The sequence below is a fragment of the Mesitornis unicolor genome, unplaced genomic scaffold (genome assembly GCF_000695765.1).
Source record: "Mesitornis unicolor isolate BGI_N332 unplaced genomic scaffold, ASM69576v1 scaffold7534, whole genome shotgun sequence".
Classification (NCBI taxonomy): Eukaryota; Metazoa; Chordata; class Aves; order Mesitornithiformes; family Mesitornithidae; genus Mesitornis; species Mesitornis unicolor.
This window is the reverse complement of record NW_010180727.1, coordinates 252-18642: the sequence shown is the minus strand read 5'-3', so window position 1 is coordinate 18642 and position 18391 is coordinate 252. Positions and strand designations below refer to the sequence as shown.

The window sequence follows — 18391 nt, the reverse complement described above, 5'->3', positions numbered from 1 at the left end:
AGAGTGAGCAGAGTTTTGAGGGTTATTTAAAAAAAAACCAAACCTTTTTTTTCACTTCTCTGGTCTCAGACTGCTCTGCAAGGAGGCCGGGCTCCCTCCTTTTAGGTCATCACTCTCAGGGTGGCAGCTGCAGCACAATAAAGCACAGACCGGCACAGTACATCCCAGCTCCTCCCTGTGACACTTCATACATGGAGTCCTCTGCTGTCTGACAAACTCTCTACAGGCAGAACATAGCAACAGACTAATAATACTGATAATGTTGTGATAATATTGGCAATAACAAACTTTGGTCTACAGTTGGCATTGTATGCCACTGGAAACACAGTGCTGCTATAGTACCAATATATTGCTTGCTACTTCGAGGGAACAGTAATGCAAAACATTATTATACTAGTTATACTTAAAGAAAGAGGACACAAGACACCACTATCCGCATATAGTCCCTATTTGTATGCCACAGACGATTCAAAAATCACACAGACAAATTAACACTTTGCATCTGATTGATAACATTTAGAAGAGATCTAAGAACACAGATTCTGTTAAGAAAGCAATGTTTATATTCTTATACTGGAAAACATCCATGGTCAAACTGACGTAGCAACTTTTTATAAGAGCAGCAAGACTTTACATGGGCATGAAACTAATGGAAACATTAAAACTTCTTTATCAGATTAATTCGTAAGTCAGTGTTCTCAGCCAAGAGGCTTGAAGTAGGCTGAGTACCCAGGATACTTAAGATGACAACAGAGGATGTCCATGAAGGATCAATGTACCCCTCAATTTCTGCCTGAGACTTCCAGACTCAGTTTCTCTTGTTATGCTTTCAACCTTGGTTACCTTTTCCTCTATACCAGTATTGTTTAAGAATCGTTATAAATGTATATTCCATCCCAGCCAAACTCAGGAGTTTCGACACTTTCTCAATGTTGGACACTTTGAGTTAGGAGATAGTCAAAACCTTTATTTAGGTAGAAGGATTCTGATGCAGTCTAATGCCTTTCACCACTCATGGAATTGTTAGGGATGCTGCCACGGATTGCCAAGATCAATACAAGGTCTCATGCAACCTTAGTTGCAGTTTTTCTTAGAGCTTCCTCTTTCACATGGCTGATCACCCTCGTATTTTCACTGCAGGTTGTATATTCAGAGTGTGGGGTGTGCTTTTTGGAATAATTCACTACTGAGGTATTATACTATCAAGCTGGATTTTCTCTCAGTAATTTAATATACATTTGCACTCAGTAAGACTTCACGATTTAAGATGCCTGCTTGTACACAGAAGTACAGAAAGCCTCATTTATTGTGCCAAGACAGCTTTTTCATACACTTCAAATTTGTACTGGATGCCATTCTCTTCTTGTATGTCAGCAGGGACACCTGGGTACCTGGAGAGAGGGAAGAAGAAAAAGCAAAAGACAACAAATAAATAAAAATATAACTGTGACTCACCTGAAATCTATCCAGTCAATTAGAAAAGAGAGTTGTTTGAAAAAAAGAGAAGAAAATGCCATCCTTACAACAGGTATACTAACTACAAACTATTTTTAGGAATCATGTTAACTACTATTGGTGACTTGTACGCACATCTGTTTAAATCAAGAAAGCATAGTCTGATGCAAAAAACCTGCCACCTTTTTGGCTTATTCAAAAAACCCCAACATTTTTATTAAAGCCTCCAACACGTTATTTAACATGTCTGCAAGGTAAAAGAGATACAGGACACTTTGGGGGTTCTTTTTGGCTTTGCTTTTCCTCAGATGATATAGAGGAAATGTGAAGGTAAAGGTTTCTTACAAGCCTATGACAGCTTCTTAAAGCAGCTGAGTGCTACCATAAAAAATGTTCCTCTATATTCCAGATTTACTGAGAGTTTTTATTAACAGACAGTTTCAAAAATCTCTTCAGTTCCCTGTGACAGAATAAGGATTTTGTATGAGTGATGTTGAGTTTGAGGGAGAAAGAACTTTTAAATTTTATTCACTAGTTTGACTCTTAACAGGTTTCCACCTTAGTGAAGGAATTACCTACTATTTTACAAATTTGCATTTTAAGGTTAAATTCTGATTTCAGTATCTCTGAGAAACAGCCAAGAGGGAGAGAGGGGAGCACTGTATCAGACACCAGGATACTAAAGTGGGCTCATGATAGGGCACAGTGCAGTTCAGAATGTTAAGAATTGAAAAAGGTGACTTATCCTCCCAATTCCTCTTGTTTGTCTCTCCTGCATCCTTCTTTCCTGTCTCTGCCTATTCTCTCTCATTTCAGTGCATTCCTGTGCCTCGTGCAGAGAGCTTGACTTTCCATACTTCTGCTACTTCCACTACTGGTCTGTAACCAGCTGGGAACCAAAATGGGAGCAAGAAGAGGAAGAAATCCTTTTCATCCTGGTACTTGAGGCAGACATTTGAATTTCTGGCATCTCCCTACTGCTTGTTGGATGTGATATAGCTGGAGAGGACATAAAAGTATGACTGGATTATGACAAGGATGACATAGAAGAAGTCACAGTGAATGCCAGAAACTTACAGTCTAATACTTGTTCCTACTAAGTTTGTTAGGAAAAAGTAATTTTCTCAAGAGAAAAGAATAACCTTAGAAATCTATACAAGCTCAGACCTCCCTGCTCAAAGGCATTTAACTTGTCTTTGGCAGTTTATCAAAGACATTCAGAGGCTGAATACCATTGACTAACAACATACTGAATTATGAAGCTTAGTAAATATTTGAGTAATTTTAAAGTGAGAAACCATAAGAAAGCTACTTTTCAAGCAAACTGACCAATGCAATTCTTTGCTGTAAAGATTATGGGAAGGTTGAAGAACATGGAAAGTTTCAACAACCTCCCTGTGCTGAGTGTGGTGCAATTCCAGGTCTTGAGTAAAATATAACTCTGGCGAAAAAAGGCACCTCTTAACTCAAAACAGAACAAGGCCTTAGTAGGACCCTTACACATTCAAATAAGTTTATTACATCTTCCATGTGAACAAAATACTCATCTGCATCTTGATACTTACTCTGTGAGAAGTTTGTAGTCTTTGTAGTTGATTTCTGGAAAAAATGTGTCACTTTCAAATTCCTGCAAAATTCTTGTCACAAACAATCGATGATTAATTGGCTTCTCCATTGCTGCCTTAAAAACAAAAGACATAATTAAAATCTAGTTGTTCCCTGTAAAACACCTCAATTATGCGTAAAATAATGTTTTTTTAATTAAAATTTTTAATATTTTTGTTTTATAACACTAATTAAAGTCTGTAAGACAGTATCAACTGTAAGTTCTGCTTTGCAACACTAGCTTTCTTTACCAACTCTCCAAATCCTTGTTCTGCATGCACCAGTCATCACCATGGCAGCATTCAAAAAGAACCAATGAGATCAGAGTCTTAGCATATTTTCTATTTGTAGATTGCACACCAAAAATGTTATCTAAAACTGAAACTTTTTTTTATATACTTCATATATTATGAGATTTAAGCAAAGAGGTGAAACTTGAACTCTTCATCTCCTCTTTTGGACTCTGCTCAAGAGCAATTTCTAAAGGCATAATTTAATCTTGTGCCAGATCCACCTGTTAAGTGGCAGCAACACCTATTCTCAGAGCCTGGGGCATCTGACAGAAATTACAAAAAAATCACGAGTAGTCCTGTGAGAAGAAAGGAGCAGTATGGCCTGAACTCAACAAGCAATTTCTGACTCATACCTGTGAAAGACAGGAAGCTTTAGGTGGTGGAAGAGGCTCACACCTCAGGGCGATTTGTTCCAATGTCTAATTAATATCACTGATACGGAATTATATTTTCAGTTTGCACTGGTTTGCAATTCCAGTGACGAAATTATCTACTAGTTTAACTTTGAAGTCTGATCTCCGGATTATGGCAAAATGATCATATGCATTGGACGTTACATAGCAGCAACAACAATGAAGGTTTCCAGCTCCTTGGATGGAAACAGTTATGAAGTCACCTTCGTAAGGTGAGGGTGAAAGTAAGGGGAGAAACATAGACATGCAGAATGACAGAAGAAGAATAATCTGTTTCATAAATAAAAACATACTGTGTTCTGTAAACAGAAATCCTTCTGTTTTATAGTAGAGAAATAAAACTTCTTATCCAGCTCTATGGGAGTTCAGCTTCACCAAGAACTCTGTACCAAGACAGGTCAGGGAAGAGCATATGGAATGACTGACCACAGATACTGCAAAGAAAGCTAAGCTTAGCATGAAGGGGATGGAGGGTGACTTCTGTTCTAGATAAATGGCTGCATTAGTAGAGTGAACCAACCAGCTTTGTAACTGCTTGTCCCCAAGTTAAAAAAAAGTGCAAATGCTTCCTGAGTGAGCCAGACCAGCTCTGGGGGTCTGTATGCATACATGGCCCATGAAAACTAAACAACAAACAAAAAGAACTTGGAGAGGAGCAACAGGCTTGAACTGGTGTAAACTCAAATATTCCTTCTCAGCAGCTGGGAACACCCGGTGTCATGACAATGAGTATATTACAGCGACAGGCAAGCGGAAACACATTTGTAAAGTGATTCAACTTTGTATTTCAGTTGCTTTACTCTGCTAAGAGTGATTTTCACTTGTGCTGGGATTTAAGTACATAGCTGAATCACATCATGGGCTGACATCCTGGCCTGGCCTTGGCCTGTCCCCATGCCCTCATCGAGTCATCCCATGTCTGACTCTGGTCACCTTCATAAGGCCTGATCCCACCCTGTGGACCAGCCTCATCACTACGAGCCCTGGCTGGTGAAGACTCTGTCACGCCAGTCAGGTTATTGCCTATGGGTCCCTTGGGAACACCTGGTCCTCCATGTTCCCTCACAGTAACTTTGGAAAACTTCAGATAAGTAAACGTTGTATCAAACATGAAACCTGCCACATGTGCAGTCTCTAAAGGAAGCTGTTCAGAGAGAACTGGACTCTGACACCACCTCTGCAAACTGGAATGGACCTGGTAGGATGGGAAGGAACTTTACCACAGCTCTGGCATCTGCATGAGGATTAAGGTAGTTCCTCACTGACATTCACAGAATCACAGACTCTTAGGAGTTGGAAGGGACCTCAAAAGATCATCCAGTCCAACGCTCCTGCCAGAGCAGGATCACCTAGATCAGGTCACACAGGAACATGTCCGGGCGGGTTTTGAATGTCTCCAGAGAAGGAGACTCCACAACCTCTCTGGGCAGCCTGGGCCATGCTCTGTCACCCTTACAGTAAAAAAGTTTTTCCTTATGTAAAGGAAATTCAATTCACTCTTCCCAGTCCAGCCCACTCTACCGGATTCACCACCTTTTTTTGGTACTGAAGACAAGCTACAGGATGCATAATGCTGATTTGATAGAATCTTGACATACTTAACTCTGAATTTAATCAAGGAAATATACGTTATGCGTATTTGCTCTAATGAACAGAATAGGGTGAGTATGACTTTAATAAAACAATACGAAGATATAGATGTAAGTAATCTTCAAAATTTAAACAGAATGTGCAGTAACTAAATATATTTCTAGTGATCAGGTAATACTTGGGAAGTTAGCACAATATTCAATTGACAAATCATATCCAATAAGTAGATCAGTACTGCCTTTTTTGGTTTTGTGTAGTTGGTAAATGTGAGGATAACATAAGTGACGGAAAAGACAGACACTGAGAGAGAATTTGTTATAAATAATTGGACCAGGGCAAGAGGAGACTTTTAAAACAAAATTATGATGTCTCTGAGCTCATGTTTCTGTATATTTGGAAAAACTACATCCTCATTCCATGGTCATTATGTTCCCCTCAATCCACTGCCACACTGGGTCTCAAAGTCATTCTTGGAATGATTTTAATTTAAGTTGTTTTTTCCTCACAATCTACTCAGTTATCTTTGGACTGTATTTGTATCTACACTGGCTTCACTTGGGAGTTCCATATGAGTGTGCTCTTCTTATAGGCTCACCTGCTTGTGTAAGCAGCTACTGAACTTTTTAAGGTATTTTGGCCTGACGCAGCAGGGAAAAGCAATGCTGAGTTTTGATCTCAGGTTCCCTCCTCTTGCCCCAGGTACATCAACTCTATATGTGAAGCAGAGTCCTTTATTACTCATGTAGACCTTCACAACCCTGTGAAAAGATTTTAGAATAGCCTTGTCTTTTTGCTTATTCCCAAGAAATGCTCGGCAGACCTGCCTCTGGAGCAGAAAGCAAAAAGGAGATGACCTAAAGATCATCTTCCTCGTATTTTCCAGCTGCATTGGACTGACTACCATACAAGACTGGATTACATCTGCATGTAGACCATTGCCTTGAATTAGTTTCTCTTTATAGAACACAGGTTAAAAAAGCTACGAAGCTTTGCAACAAAGAATAGCTGTGCATTACAAGCCGTAGAATCACAGAATGGTTTGGGTTGGAAGGGACCTTAAGCCCCATCCATTTCACCCCCTGCCACGGGCAGGGACACCTCCCACCAGACCAGGTTGCCCAAAGCCCCATCCGACCTGGCCTTGAACACTGCCAGGGAGGGGGCATCCACAAGTTCCCTGGGCAACCTGTGCCAGTGTCTCACTACCCTCACAGTAAAGAAAGTAATGTCATAAGTATTATATGGAAAACTAATCTTTTATAGATCTAATCATCAAACCACTGTAAACCAGTGGGCATAGCAACCAACTGCTGTACAACTGCTGTGCAATTATTTCCAGAAATTTAAACATTCACAGATTTTAGAAGGACACACACACTGCTTCTGCTTTCTCATCTTTTACTGATTACCTAAGTAAGATAGCCAAAGTACCTATGTGAGGCACTTATTTTTCAAGTGTCTTTCCAGCACTTAATCCAAACAAAATACGAGAACACTATAAAAGAGAAAATTTCAAAATAAAGTCTGTTTATTTGCATTCTGTTTTTCAACACTTAAAATGTATTGGATCATACAGGCGAGCTGCATTTTGAAGCCACAAGAGTATTAAAAAGTATGCATTAGAAAAAACTCACAGCCGAAGACAAATTTCTAGACCATACATATGTACAAGGACTTGCCAAAGTTAAACTGAAGCTACTGCAAGAGTTGTGCTGATAGCCAGGAGAACCAGCACCTTCAAAAATCCTTCTTTCCCACACTGTGAGGGCTCAGCTCACTGAGGCAGGGAACAGCACTTCCTTCCCAAGCCACTAAGGCCAAGTCGGGTGAGGGAGGAGACACTGTGACAGCTCCCACCCACAGTTCTCTGCCAGGGACAAAGGCAAGTGCAACAACAGTCTTCTATGACCGTTATCTAAAAGTCTCCCCTTTTTGCCTTGGTAGAAATATACATTTTAGTAATTGGATTTTTCCATGTGTTAGTCTTACAAAATAATTTTTAAAATCTTTTCCTGTATGATCTCTGCAAGCATCTTCTAAAAAAGAACTTAAAAAGCAACCTTTCATAGCTGCATGATTAGTGTCTGCAACTGACTCATAAATTAACCTTTTTAAGTCATCATTTTTTCCCAGAGGAATGTCAAATCAATATGTTTGTTCATAAGAATGAACACACAAAAAGCTTGTTTGGGGGTAATAGCAGTACTGCCAATAGCAGGCTCTCAAGTCTGTGAAAGTATAAAGATACTAAATTAAAGAAAATTCTTGAACTTTTAAAAGAACTTATTAGTTAATCCACTAGTCCACTGCTGATGTTGTAGTTCTGTTTCCTCTAATTTTATTTATAATTAGGTATAAGAAAGAAGTATTGGCCACCGATGACAACTATATTCATGGATATATTTTTTCAAAACATAAATCTCTATGGGAGGACAATGCTGTCAGCTGTAATGTTCTGACCCTGCCACTTTTATATAAAACAGATATCAGGGCATTGCATTAAGAGTGGTGAAATCCTTTCTCAAAAAACACCTAGAAGCTTATAGGTATACAGGAAAATTGTTTTCCCATTCCCATCTTTTTGTTCAGACAACTTCAAAAAGCGACACTACTACAGATAGGAAAATTTGCCTGTAAAGTAGGATTTTCCATAAATAACGAAGTATATTTGCATTTATGTCAGGAAGAGAGTAACATTCCTTGGAAACAACTGCTCAGGACCATAAATGTGCATAATCAAACAACATCACCATGAGCTTGGTAGGACAGGGAAAGAAGATACAGACAGTCCAACCACGACAATCTTTGGTCTTCCCTTGACACAAGCGAATGTTAACAGCTTTCAAAAATGTTAATAGGATTACTAATTAAACGAGTTGTCTGCATAGCTCCCTTGTAAATAGATCTCAGTCCTTGGTCACATCTCAAACTGAATGCAACACTTCACAAACATACATGTGACAGTAACATACATGTTCATCTCTACTCCAGTAGGTATGCAGCTTAAAACCATTCCAATAGCTATTCAGCTCAAAACCGCTTTGTCTTATATGCAGAGAAGGTAGAAAAATTACTATTATTTCCTTCATAGTTTACAGGGAATTCAGAGACACTAAAATGTAATCTTTAAAATGTATATTTTAGTATATTGGTATTAGCTACTAAAGTTTTGGCAGGCTCTGAAAACATTACTAGTGACTCAAATTGTTTATACTTTTCTCTTTTAAAGTGATCCTTATGGTACAGCAGATTTGAAGCTTTGCAAATGTGGCACTCCCAACCCACTCAGAGCATTCAGAACCCAGTGAAGCTTATATGCTTAGTCAAGAAACTCTGTTTAAGAGGGTAATTAGTCATCTGCAAGAGAGCTGCTGCACTAAATATTAATAGCAAATTCTTAATTCAGTAATTCTGATGAATGAAAGGAGGTAGATTACCAAACACAGTATGTCAAATACTAATACATAGGATGACACCTGAACATGAATATAAGATAAAATTTTCCCTTGGAGATTACTGGAAATTCAATTTTTCAGCTCAAGCCTCTTTGTTGAAGAATCTCCTCAAATGCTGTTTATCACCAGCATCTATTTTCTGTTATGGCCAGCCTAGATATTAACTAAAGAGCAAAAACAACAAAACTTCTTATGAAAGAACTTTTTGTTCTGTTATGAAATTACAAGTTTCGTCTCCAAATTTAATACATGAACGCAATCCTGTACTTCAGCAGTGTGACCTTGAGTGTCATTGTTTGCTTCTGTGGCATTGAGAAAGCAACAAGCTGAGTAGGAACATATAAATTAGAAGACACAATTTTAAATGCTTGGGATGCTGTACGAAAAGCTGCTTTATCAAGGTGAAGACCTGTTTGACATATAGCCTGTTCTGGTGCTACTGAAGAGGCCTTGGTTATGAAAACCTGAGTAATACATTTTTCAATTCTTTTCCTTTTCTTTGTTTTTATTTTCTTGCTAGGGTTTTTTAGATTTCCACTGGTAGGTTCACTGTTAGGGATTTGTGCTTGGTTATTTTTCCAAAGCAAGATTTATATTAAACACTCTATAAACAACATGGCATAAGACCATACCATCCACATAAGTAAATATAAACTTGGTTTTGTTTCATTTCATTTTAAAGTTCTTGTTTAATATTTGGGTATGTGCTGGTCTTACAGTTCCTATTCCTAGTAAAATCTGGATGTTGTTTTTAACTGGTTTAAAACAGGAAGTTTAAGTCCAGTTAAAAGACAATGCTATAACTTATACTGAGTAGATTCCATTAGTATCTCCAAGTGGCACTATTTTTCAAAGTCAGCACCAAGATCTGAACCTCTCAATTAAGAGACAACATTTTCACATAGAGCGCATCTAAATTAGTGTCTTAACTCAAAACAGAAACGTGGTTTTGAAATGAATCTACCAATTGCACCATATTTTCGTTGTACTGGGGAGCAATCTTAAGTGTGCATGAATTAAATTTCCTGGGGATAAAAGCAAGCCAGAAAATCTGCTCCAGGAACATGTCCGATAAACTCCAACAGTTAATAGGGACTCAAGGGCTGGAACCAATGAGTGAGTCATCACCACAAGTTTTCCAGCACACAACAAGCACTCATGATCCAGCACACAGCTCTCAAAACACCAAGTGCTCACGCAAAATCATGGAGTGCCACTCATGACGCATAACGGCTTTGTAATTGGAGTGACCTACTGGCCATTGCTGGGGTGCTACACTTCTCCTTCCTCATCTATATAATCAATAGCAACATCAACTCCTTCAGCATCTCAGGAGATGATCCAGTACAGCATCACACTGAGATCCAAAGAAATGAAACTTGTAAACCTATGCTGTGACAAGTCCAAAAGGTTCTCTGGAGGCAACAGTACTACCTTGTGGCCATATCAGGACATTACAAACCTGATGAGGTGATCGTATCAAGTCAAATTTAAGAAGATAAAGCCTGCATGAGATTTTTGAACCCTCAGTGGACTGTGGCAGCGGTTTCCAATCTTTCCTCAATTCCTAATACCTATACTCAGCTCTCCTTGTCCCCACCAAAATGACTATGTCTAGCTGCTCTGCCTTTTTCTGTTGCAGAGGTCAAGGCTGAGAAGTGAGTTTCTCAGGAGTATGCTGCAGAACACAGCATAACTGTAACCTACATGAGGACTTGCATGGCCACCCTGTTCAAAGGTTACCTTCCTCTGACCTTCACAGGACTTGAGGCAGAAACAACCTTATTCCAGTACACCCACAGCCCTGGAGAGAACTGTGTCCTTGAGAACCTAGGGGCAAGGGGCAAGACAGCCATAAGCAATAGCCAGCTGCAGTGAGTCCTTATAAATATTCAGAGATTGTCAGGCTTGCTCCTCTCTCCTCTGTAGTCCTAATAAGGAAGAAGTTGTGAGCAGCAGCAGTCTATGGCCTCCATCCCACCCCTTGCCCTTCTATTGCTGAGAGCAGCATCAGGTCCTGAAATGCCATCCTGAATATGCATGCTCTTGCACCTTTGCTTGCCTTGGTTCTTAGAGGCTGTGCAGGGCTCAGCAGCCATCCATACTTGACACTGAGAGACAGGCTTGACACCTGCGTCCCAAAGAGTGCCCTTCTGCGCTTAGCAGCTGGGTAGATGCTCCACTTTGCCACAACTCTTTGGATAAGGATAAGCCAGGCTTGTGTTTCAGCATGGTACCTGGGAAGGGCAGCACAAGGCACAGATGAGATGCAGTATTGCAGATAAGGCAGGTATTTGAAACATTTTGAATGACCCTGTGCAGAAAGAAGGTGCTAGCACCACTTTTCAGTCTGAGGTTCTTTGGAAATCTGAAACATCTGCATCTGCCTCAGTTCATGGGCCACCCTTGGTAACCCCTCTGGCTTTCTACCCCAGGTCTGGACCCTAGCTGGGATGTGGGTGCTGAGGCCTCAGTTATGCATCCTCACATTCAATACATTCTACCTCTTATTCTGGAAGAGCCTCATACCAATGGGATGCCACCAGCCTGAGCTCAACCCCTGTACTGCAGATCAACCAGGGCAGAGCAGCTACAGTGAATGACTCCTTTCCATCTTCGTGCTCAGACTTCAAGACAACCACAACAGCCTGTGATGGACTGTCAAAGCAGCCCTCCTGAAGTACGTGCTACAGAAGTGAGCTTGCTGTTCCCTTCTGTAGTGATTCTGACTGAAAGACAATCACTGCACTTTAAGGAGTTTGCGATCCACATAACAATTAACCTGAATAGACCCAGGCCTGTACTGTGCCATGCCTATTCCTTGGCCACACAATAAGCTCAGCCAGAAAACTGTAATGGCTCATTCAGTGCCACATAACTTGGAGTTCCCAGTATCTACAGGGGTGTAAGATTACTTATACTATTCTGTCCTTCTTTAAAGTGTTAGCAATATTAAGTAGCATTTCAAATGACACTTTACAGAGTCTGGGTGCTCTTCTTACTGAGATCATAATGGACTAGTTCCTCCTGGTGCAAAACAGCTTTCTACTGCACTGTTATGGCTATGCTCAGATACAGAAGAGGATTTACTCAGCAGGCACAGTGGTGTTACTTGTAAATGTACAGAAGGGGTCAGGTACAAGATCAGGAATAGAAAAGGGCTGATGCTGGTTGGGACCATCATCTGCAGGAGGCAGATGAAAAGTATAGTGCTTTCCAGAGTTGCCTGCTCTCCTCATCAAGGTCTGTCCGCATAGAGCTTTGCCTGGTTTGAAAGATCTGAACTTTAGGTTAAACTCCCCAAAGTGCTACAAGTAGAAATGTCACATCCTTAGTATTACCTGCTTCAAAACACTTACCTTGCACTTCCTGAAGTAGTTACAGACACATTCTCCATCATAGGCTTGTACTAATAAACACAATACATTCTAAACCTTTGACTCATACAAAGTAGTAAGATCAAAAGAATGCTTTAAAAGGAAATACCTACAACTAGTAAATAAAACAAATCACTTCAATTACCGATTGCTATTTTACTTCCCACACATTTCTACATGGTATAATGGAAATATTCCTGTATTCCTTTGTGAATCTTTAATACAGGCACTAAAAATATTACCTGCAGTTTTGGTAGAGGTGAATGGTTTCCATCAAACCCTTTTAATTGAGATCACAAAGCTAGTTTGAATGCAGGAATCTGTATAAAACTGTCAGATTTCTCCCTAATGAATTACATTCCTTTGAAATGTACCAAGTAGATGCTTGAAAGGGGAAAACCAGTTGAAATATTAAGTCATATTCCCTTATGCTGATTAGCAAACGTAACATATTGCAAAAGTACTCTTGATCAAAACTGCCTATTTATAATCTAAATATTGGCAAGTAATAGTCTAAAAAATGGCACTGTTCTCTACAAAAGATCGGCCAGGCACGGGAAAAATAGTTAAACTAGAAGACTACAACACAGACATTCCTAGAAGAACTAAACCCCAGAACTAAACTTACTGCTTACTCTCTGAAAGCAGGCATTTTTATGGCTGAGAGTGAAGGCCAGGTTACTTCTATATGGTAATACTTGATTATAGACTGAATGCAATTGGACATCAAATACATGGTGCAATTCACCACATGCAAAACTGATTATGACATAAATTTAAAAAAAAGATTGATGAACAAAAGTGCTTTACAGGCTATTTGCATATGAATCTTATTCTTGCAGTCATAGCAATTTCTGGCTATGTCACTTTTTTTGCTGTAAAAGATGCATTCCCCAAGACACAGAGGTTCATGAAAGGCACAAGCTACAAAGTAAGAAATACCAGAACATGTATTTTCCCCATCCTGTATACAAAGCATATTATCAGCCCTAATTTGCTACCAAGAGCATGAAGGCATTTTCATCATACACCCAAAATCCAAGTGCCAAACAAGAAGTGGAATATATTTCCCAGCTTACTTTTAATGACTAAAGGACAGCAGAACAGCTTTTCTTTTACTATATATAAAAAAGTTTGCTTTACCATTCTTAATTAAAAATTTTTATTGGATGAAAGAATGTTTATTGTTGCTCTTATTCCATATTCTCCTGATTGATATGAAAAGAACTAGGGTTGATGGCCATGATCTTTCATGTGGTACTGTTTGACAATAAATACAAATCATATGAGAACTTAACAAAAGAAGACAAAAGCAATTGAGAGTTAAAGGTCAGAACCCTGACGGTGTATGGGCTGAAAGGATGACCCTAGGAATGTAGGTGGAGGCATGGATGGCTGACTAAACTTTATATGTGTATAAAAAGGAAGATGAGAGGAAGGATTTGGGGAAAGGGAGAAAGACAGACGAGAACACAGGGCAACAGCAAGGTAGGCTTCACTCCAAACCCTGATGCTGCACAGCCAATATCTTAGTTAAAGACAAGAAAACTATTGAATCTGTGGGAAAACAGGTCAGTTTATACAGTCTGTGCAAAGATGGTCCTGAGAAAAAGAGGTGAACACTCCCTTTTTGGCAAATGAACCAACACCCAAATACCTAGACACTCTAGACACCAAGGGAAACCTGGGGAGGGGGAACAGCAGGGATGCCTGGTTGCTGGATGGGAAAACAGTCAGTTCTACGTTTTGTTCTATGATTATCTCCTCTGATTGCTGACACCATCACCTGCCAGCTCTCCTGGAGTCCTCTTTTCTTACCTATATAAAGTGTCATAATCTGGCTAAAAATGCTAGATCATTTTTCCTTTTTTCCCACATCCTGTGCAGAGCCAGGCTACTACCTCAGTACAATAAATGTAACAAAATGTGTCTTGGTGTAAAAACAGAACAATTTAGACATTTAAGAAAAGCTCTCAAAAGCTCAATGACTGTATGGCACTGGACCATTAGCAAGAGCAACATCTGGTTACTTGGACAGAAATTTTAAACTTGCGAGTTTAAATTTTACTCTCCAAGACTTGTTCTGTGGTAATCACTGGAGTTTGCTGGGTCACATGAAGGAAAGTCACTTCCTAAAGTGGAAGTAACAGCGACTTGAGTCGTCACAGAAAATTACTAATTTAGGAGTACTCTAAATGTACCTCGTAAACTGAAGTTCCTCCAACGATCCAAACCATGTCTACTCTACTTGTTAACTCTGGTGAATCCAAAAGAGCTAAAGCATCATCCAGACTTTTGGAAAGATAATGTGCTCCTTTTGGGGCTTCCCTAGAAAAAGCAAAGTTTCATTACTAAATAATTAAAGGACCATTCATCATATCAATCAATACAATTTAGACATATAATGTGTTTTGCTGAATTCACAAATGACTACATGTTTCACATTAGTTAGTTATCCTGAATTGCCTATTATTGCTAAACTATGTTAGAATTCTCATCTGACTGCAGGATTGTTTAACAAATCACAGTTTAATCATAACTGTGACTTAAGAGGCATTATAAATTACAGATCTGAAATTTTATTTACATTTTTTAAAAGTGTAACTGAGAAATTTAATTATCCATAAAATTAAATACAGATTTCTACTTGAATTCTAGAACATGAATTTTTCATTAAATCAAACTAGTCAAAAATCCCCTATCCCTGCCCCCCAAGCCATTCAGCCCAAAACCCATCAACATACTTCAAATCAATAAACCATTAGTGGACATTTTTCTTTAAGAATATTTGGATGACTGTGGGTGATACATTCAAGAAGAGAAATACTACTGACAGTTCTCAGATAGTTTGTGTGTTGAACTACGACTAGTATTTATTATGCAAAGTAATGGCAATTATCTTGTGAATTAATTTGAAAAGAAATGTTTTAAAAAATTTAAAAAAATAAAGGTAAAGTAGTGATACTACTCAACACTAATAGCAGAGATGCTTCCTAACCAGGTATCAAAAATGTTACATTTAGAATTACTTTAGGATATGTTCCTACACATATTATTAGGTGCAGACTTGTTATGTGTTTTACAGGCCTATTATTCATCATACATACTTGAGCTCCCTGCTGAGCACTATATTAATTCTGTCTTTTAAAGGTCGATTCTTCTCAGGAATGGAGAACCAGGTTTTTTTACCCATTATCAGTGCATTCTGTTTACCTAAGTAAGAGAAAAAACACTTATTAAAGGGTATTTTTGCTCTGAGGCGATTTGTTTTGGTTGTTTAGTAACACCGCTGGACTTTTCCTCCCCTTTCCGAACTCCATTTCAGCAGTTAACAAAAGTACAAGCTTCTGCTCCGATTCTGAAATCAGTCACATGCACAGAAGAACATGTTTGTGGCCTCAAAGCTTGGCAGGCAGTTGACAATAAAGTAGTCTCATGCACACCTTATATACTTGTAATTTGAAAAAAAAATCAAAGAAGTGATGCCACTGCCTATTACAAGCATTACAAGGACCCTGGCTCTGCCATAGTTACAGGGCCAAATTAATCTCAATGTGTGAGACCAACTCACACCCTCAGAAGAGTTCTCTTAGTGAAAAGATATCATTGTTCTCTTTATAAATCAGAGCCATATACAGTAATCGACTTCATGTTTGGATGTTCCATCATTCCAGTTATACAATCAGAATAATTGCCAGCTTTGGGTGTTATTTAAGGAAAAAAAAAAACAAAAACCAAACTAAACCCAGGTAAAAAGATAACTTTTAGAAGAACCAACCAAATTAAATCCAAAGCAGAAGTGCAGCAAGTATTCAATCACATTCTAGAACTCACCTGTAAGTATCATTCCTGACCAAACCCAAACATTTGTAACTTCATTCTCTCATATATACTCTGCTAAGAAGAGGTTTTCTCTTCATGAGCAAATGTAGTTGTCAGAAAAATAAACAGAGGTTGAGACTCATGAAAGTGGAAGTTTTTTACCATGCTACACAGCAGGAGAGAATAAAGAAAATATTTGCTTACAGCTATTCTGCCTGCTTCTTGATCTGAAAGAGGCTGGATCTACTAGATCACAGCAGAGAACTGATCTTCCCGTTGTTTATTAGCAGTATCTAAAGACCTTTCTCCTGCAGATAACCTTCATGAACAAGTTTCCAAGAGACATACTGCAGTGTCAGCTTAGATACATTAGCACAGACCATTGGAACTGAAGGAAATGCCCATGTTCTGAAAAAATGTATACACTGGGATGTGTATAGGGTTACAACAATAGATTAGCCCAATAGCTAATCCACAGCAGTGGCCAGTGCAGGTACACAAGCAGACTAAAAGCAAGATCAGATAATGATTCTCCATTGTATTCTTACCACTTTCAAAAATTACTGACTCTCTGACTTTTTTGAGCCAATGTTGATATCCTGGCTGTGAAGATTTATAGCAGCATATTCCATTAAAGGGTCTGGTTATGGAGCAACTTAATTGCCAGGTACTCAAGGTCATTGCTTATCAAAATATTTCCAGGCAGGGTAGAGCAAAACTTTTACTTTTAATTATATTTAAAACATCTATTTTTTTATTATTAGGGGTTATTTGTTTCAGGTAAGATTCAAATTGTAGACACACTAAAAGACTTACATTTGTGTTGTTTTTTCTGTATATAAGTTTGCAATGGGCTGAATCAAGTCTTCAAAACATGTAAAATCCTTCTATTAAAACTGCTCCAAAATGAGATTAGACATTCCTTGTGTAATATGAAACAGACCTTCAAATCAGAATATGGAATAGATCACTCATTCAAAACAAGGGCACATGTTAGTCTGCCCAGATGTTTTAGCAAACAAGTGAGTTTTGCTAGGCAGTGGTTTTTAACAGGAGCATGAAAAAAAAAGAGAAAAGAGTGACCATGTTGACAAATAGAGCAGCAGCAGAAATGAGAGGATAAACTTCTTGTTTGCCATGGCTCTGATTTCACCAGACACAGTGAGCTGGTTGCATGTCCCAGTGAGGCCCTACTTTTTCTCCCAATGCCCCCCTCCTGCTCCTACCACACACCTTGTTCTGGCAGTCCTGGCAGACATCCAGTAGCTAGTATACTGGGTCAGAGAACTAAAACAGCTTAAGGAAATGTCAAATCAGCACTAAAGTCAGTGTGAAAGAGAAATGTGGGCAATGCAGCAAGACTTGTTTTTTTCTCGCAGCAATGAGGACCCAGCCAGAACAAATTAGCAGGTTTTGTCTTTTGCATTCCTATCCCCATTTGCTTGTGCTGATCTTCACTTTTTTTTTTTCACTCCACAATAACTGGATTTATCTCACCAAATCAATAGTCAGTAATACTACTTGGCTGCAAAGCTCTCACTGGACATGAACATTATTGCTGCATATTACCAGTACAGTTGTATATTACTGCACAGAGATACACATTTGCAGAATTGTTGCTGTATATCATCAGTATGGTTAGAGTTTTCTGGCATGTTGGGATGGCTCAGCACTCAGAAACACAAACAAAACTACTGTCACAAGGGTCAGAGGGGTGGAACAAATGGCCACGGTTGAGCAATAGCAAACAAGTTAGATAAGCGAATACAATCTGAAAAGACCTCTGCTAATTAATCAGCACAGAAAACCCCTTTCATTTTTAACTTCTTCTGGGTTGTAGCTGCAGGTAAACACAGACAGGTGAAGTTTTCTACCCTTTTGGGGAAACAGGACTTTGAAATTCTTTTTATTCACAAATCACCTGCAGCCCAGAAACATTTGACTCATCTCCAGTTTCCTCATCTAAGCAAACAGATGACATATTTACAGAGGGGTATAATACTTGTGGGGATTGGGAGTGCAGGGTGTCTGCAGAAGCAAGACTTTTAAGTCAGGGAAAACTAAAATTACTGGTCTTTTCTGTGACTGATCCCACACAAACAAATTCTAGCAAGTAGAAGCAACAAGTATGTTACCTTTCACATGGGGTGTGCTAGTCATTCTCTGGAAGTACTTGTACTCATTCCTGGAAAGAAAACATTCTTTTTAAACGTGCTTTAGCAATAACTTACATTTCTCTAATTGGAAAACAAAAAAAACCCACCCAAACAACCCACAATGCAAGTGCCTCTGGTGCTCGGGGAGGAGAAGCTGAACGGGTCCCGACCCTTTGCCATGCCTGAAGCCAGACTTTTAGTCCCAGTTCTGCCTACAGCTGCGAT

At 39.0% G+C, this 18391-nt stretch overlaps 1 protein-coding gene across 1 annotated transcript; it reads right to left on the bottom strand.

Moving 5' to 3' along the window:
• Positions 1–1303: 1303 nt before the first annotated feature.
• Positions 1304–18191, bottom strand: DHFR (dihydrofolate reductase). The gene is made up of 5 exons (XM_010183170.1): positions 18146–18191; positions 15296–15401; positions 14390–14516; positions 3021–3136; positions 1304–1391 (listed from the first exon to the last, which is right to left on the bottom strand). Exons 1-5 carry the CDS (start codon positions 18168–18170, stop codon positions 1304–1306), a joined length of 462 nt encoding a protein of 153 aa, XP_010181472.1. The 5' UTR covers positions 18171–18191.
• Positions 18192–18391: the final 200 nt, after the last annotated feature.

Bases quoted from the DNA above. Each gene is read 5' to 3' on its own strand.
- DHFR (XM_010183170.1), bottom strand. From the start codon at position 18,170: ATGACTAGCACACCCCATGTGAAAG. The intron at 14,517-15,295 runs GTATGTATGATG...TGCTTTTTCTAG, and splicing joins GTGCTCAGCAGGGAGCTCAA to GGAAGCCCCAAAAGGAGCAC. The intron at 1,392-3,020 runs GTAAGTATCAAG...CCCTCTCTCCAG, and splicing joins GACTACAAACTTCTCACAGA to GTACCCAGGTGTCCCTGCTG.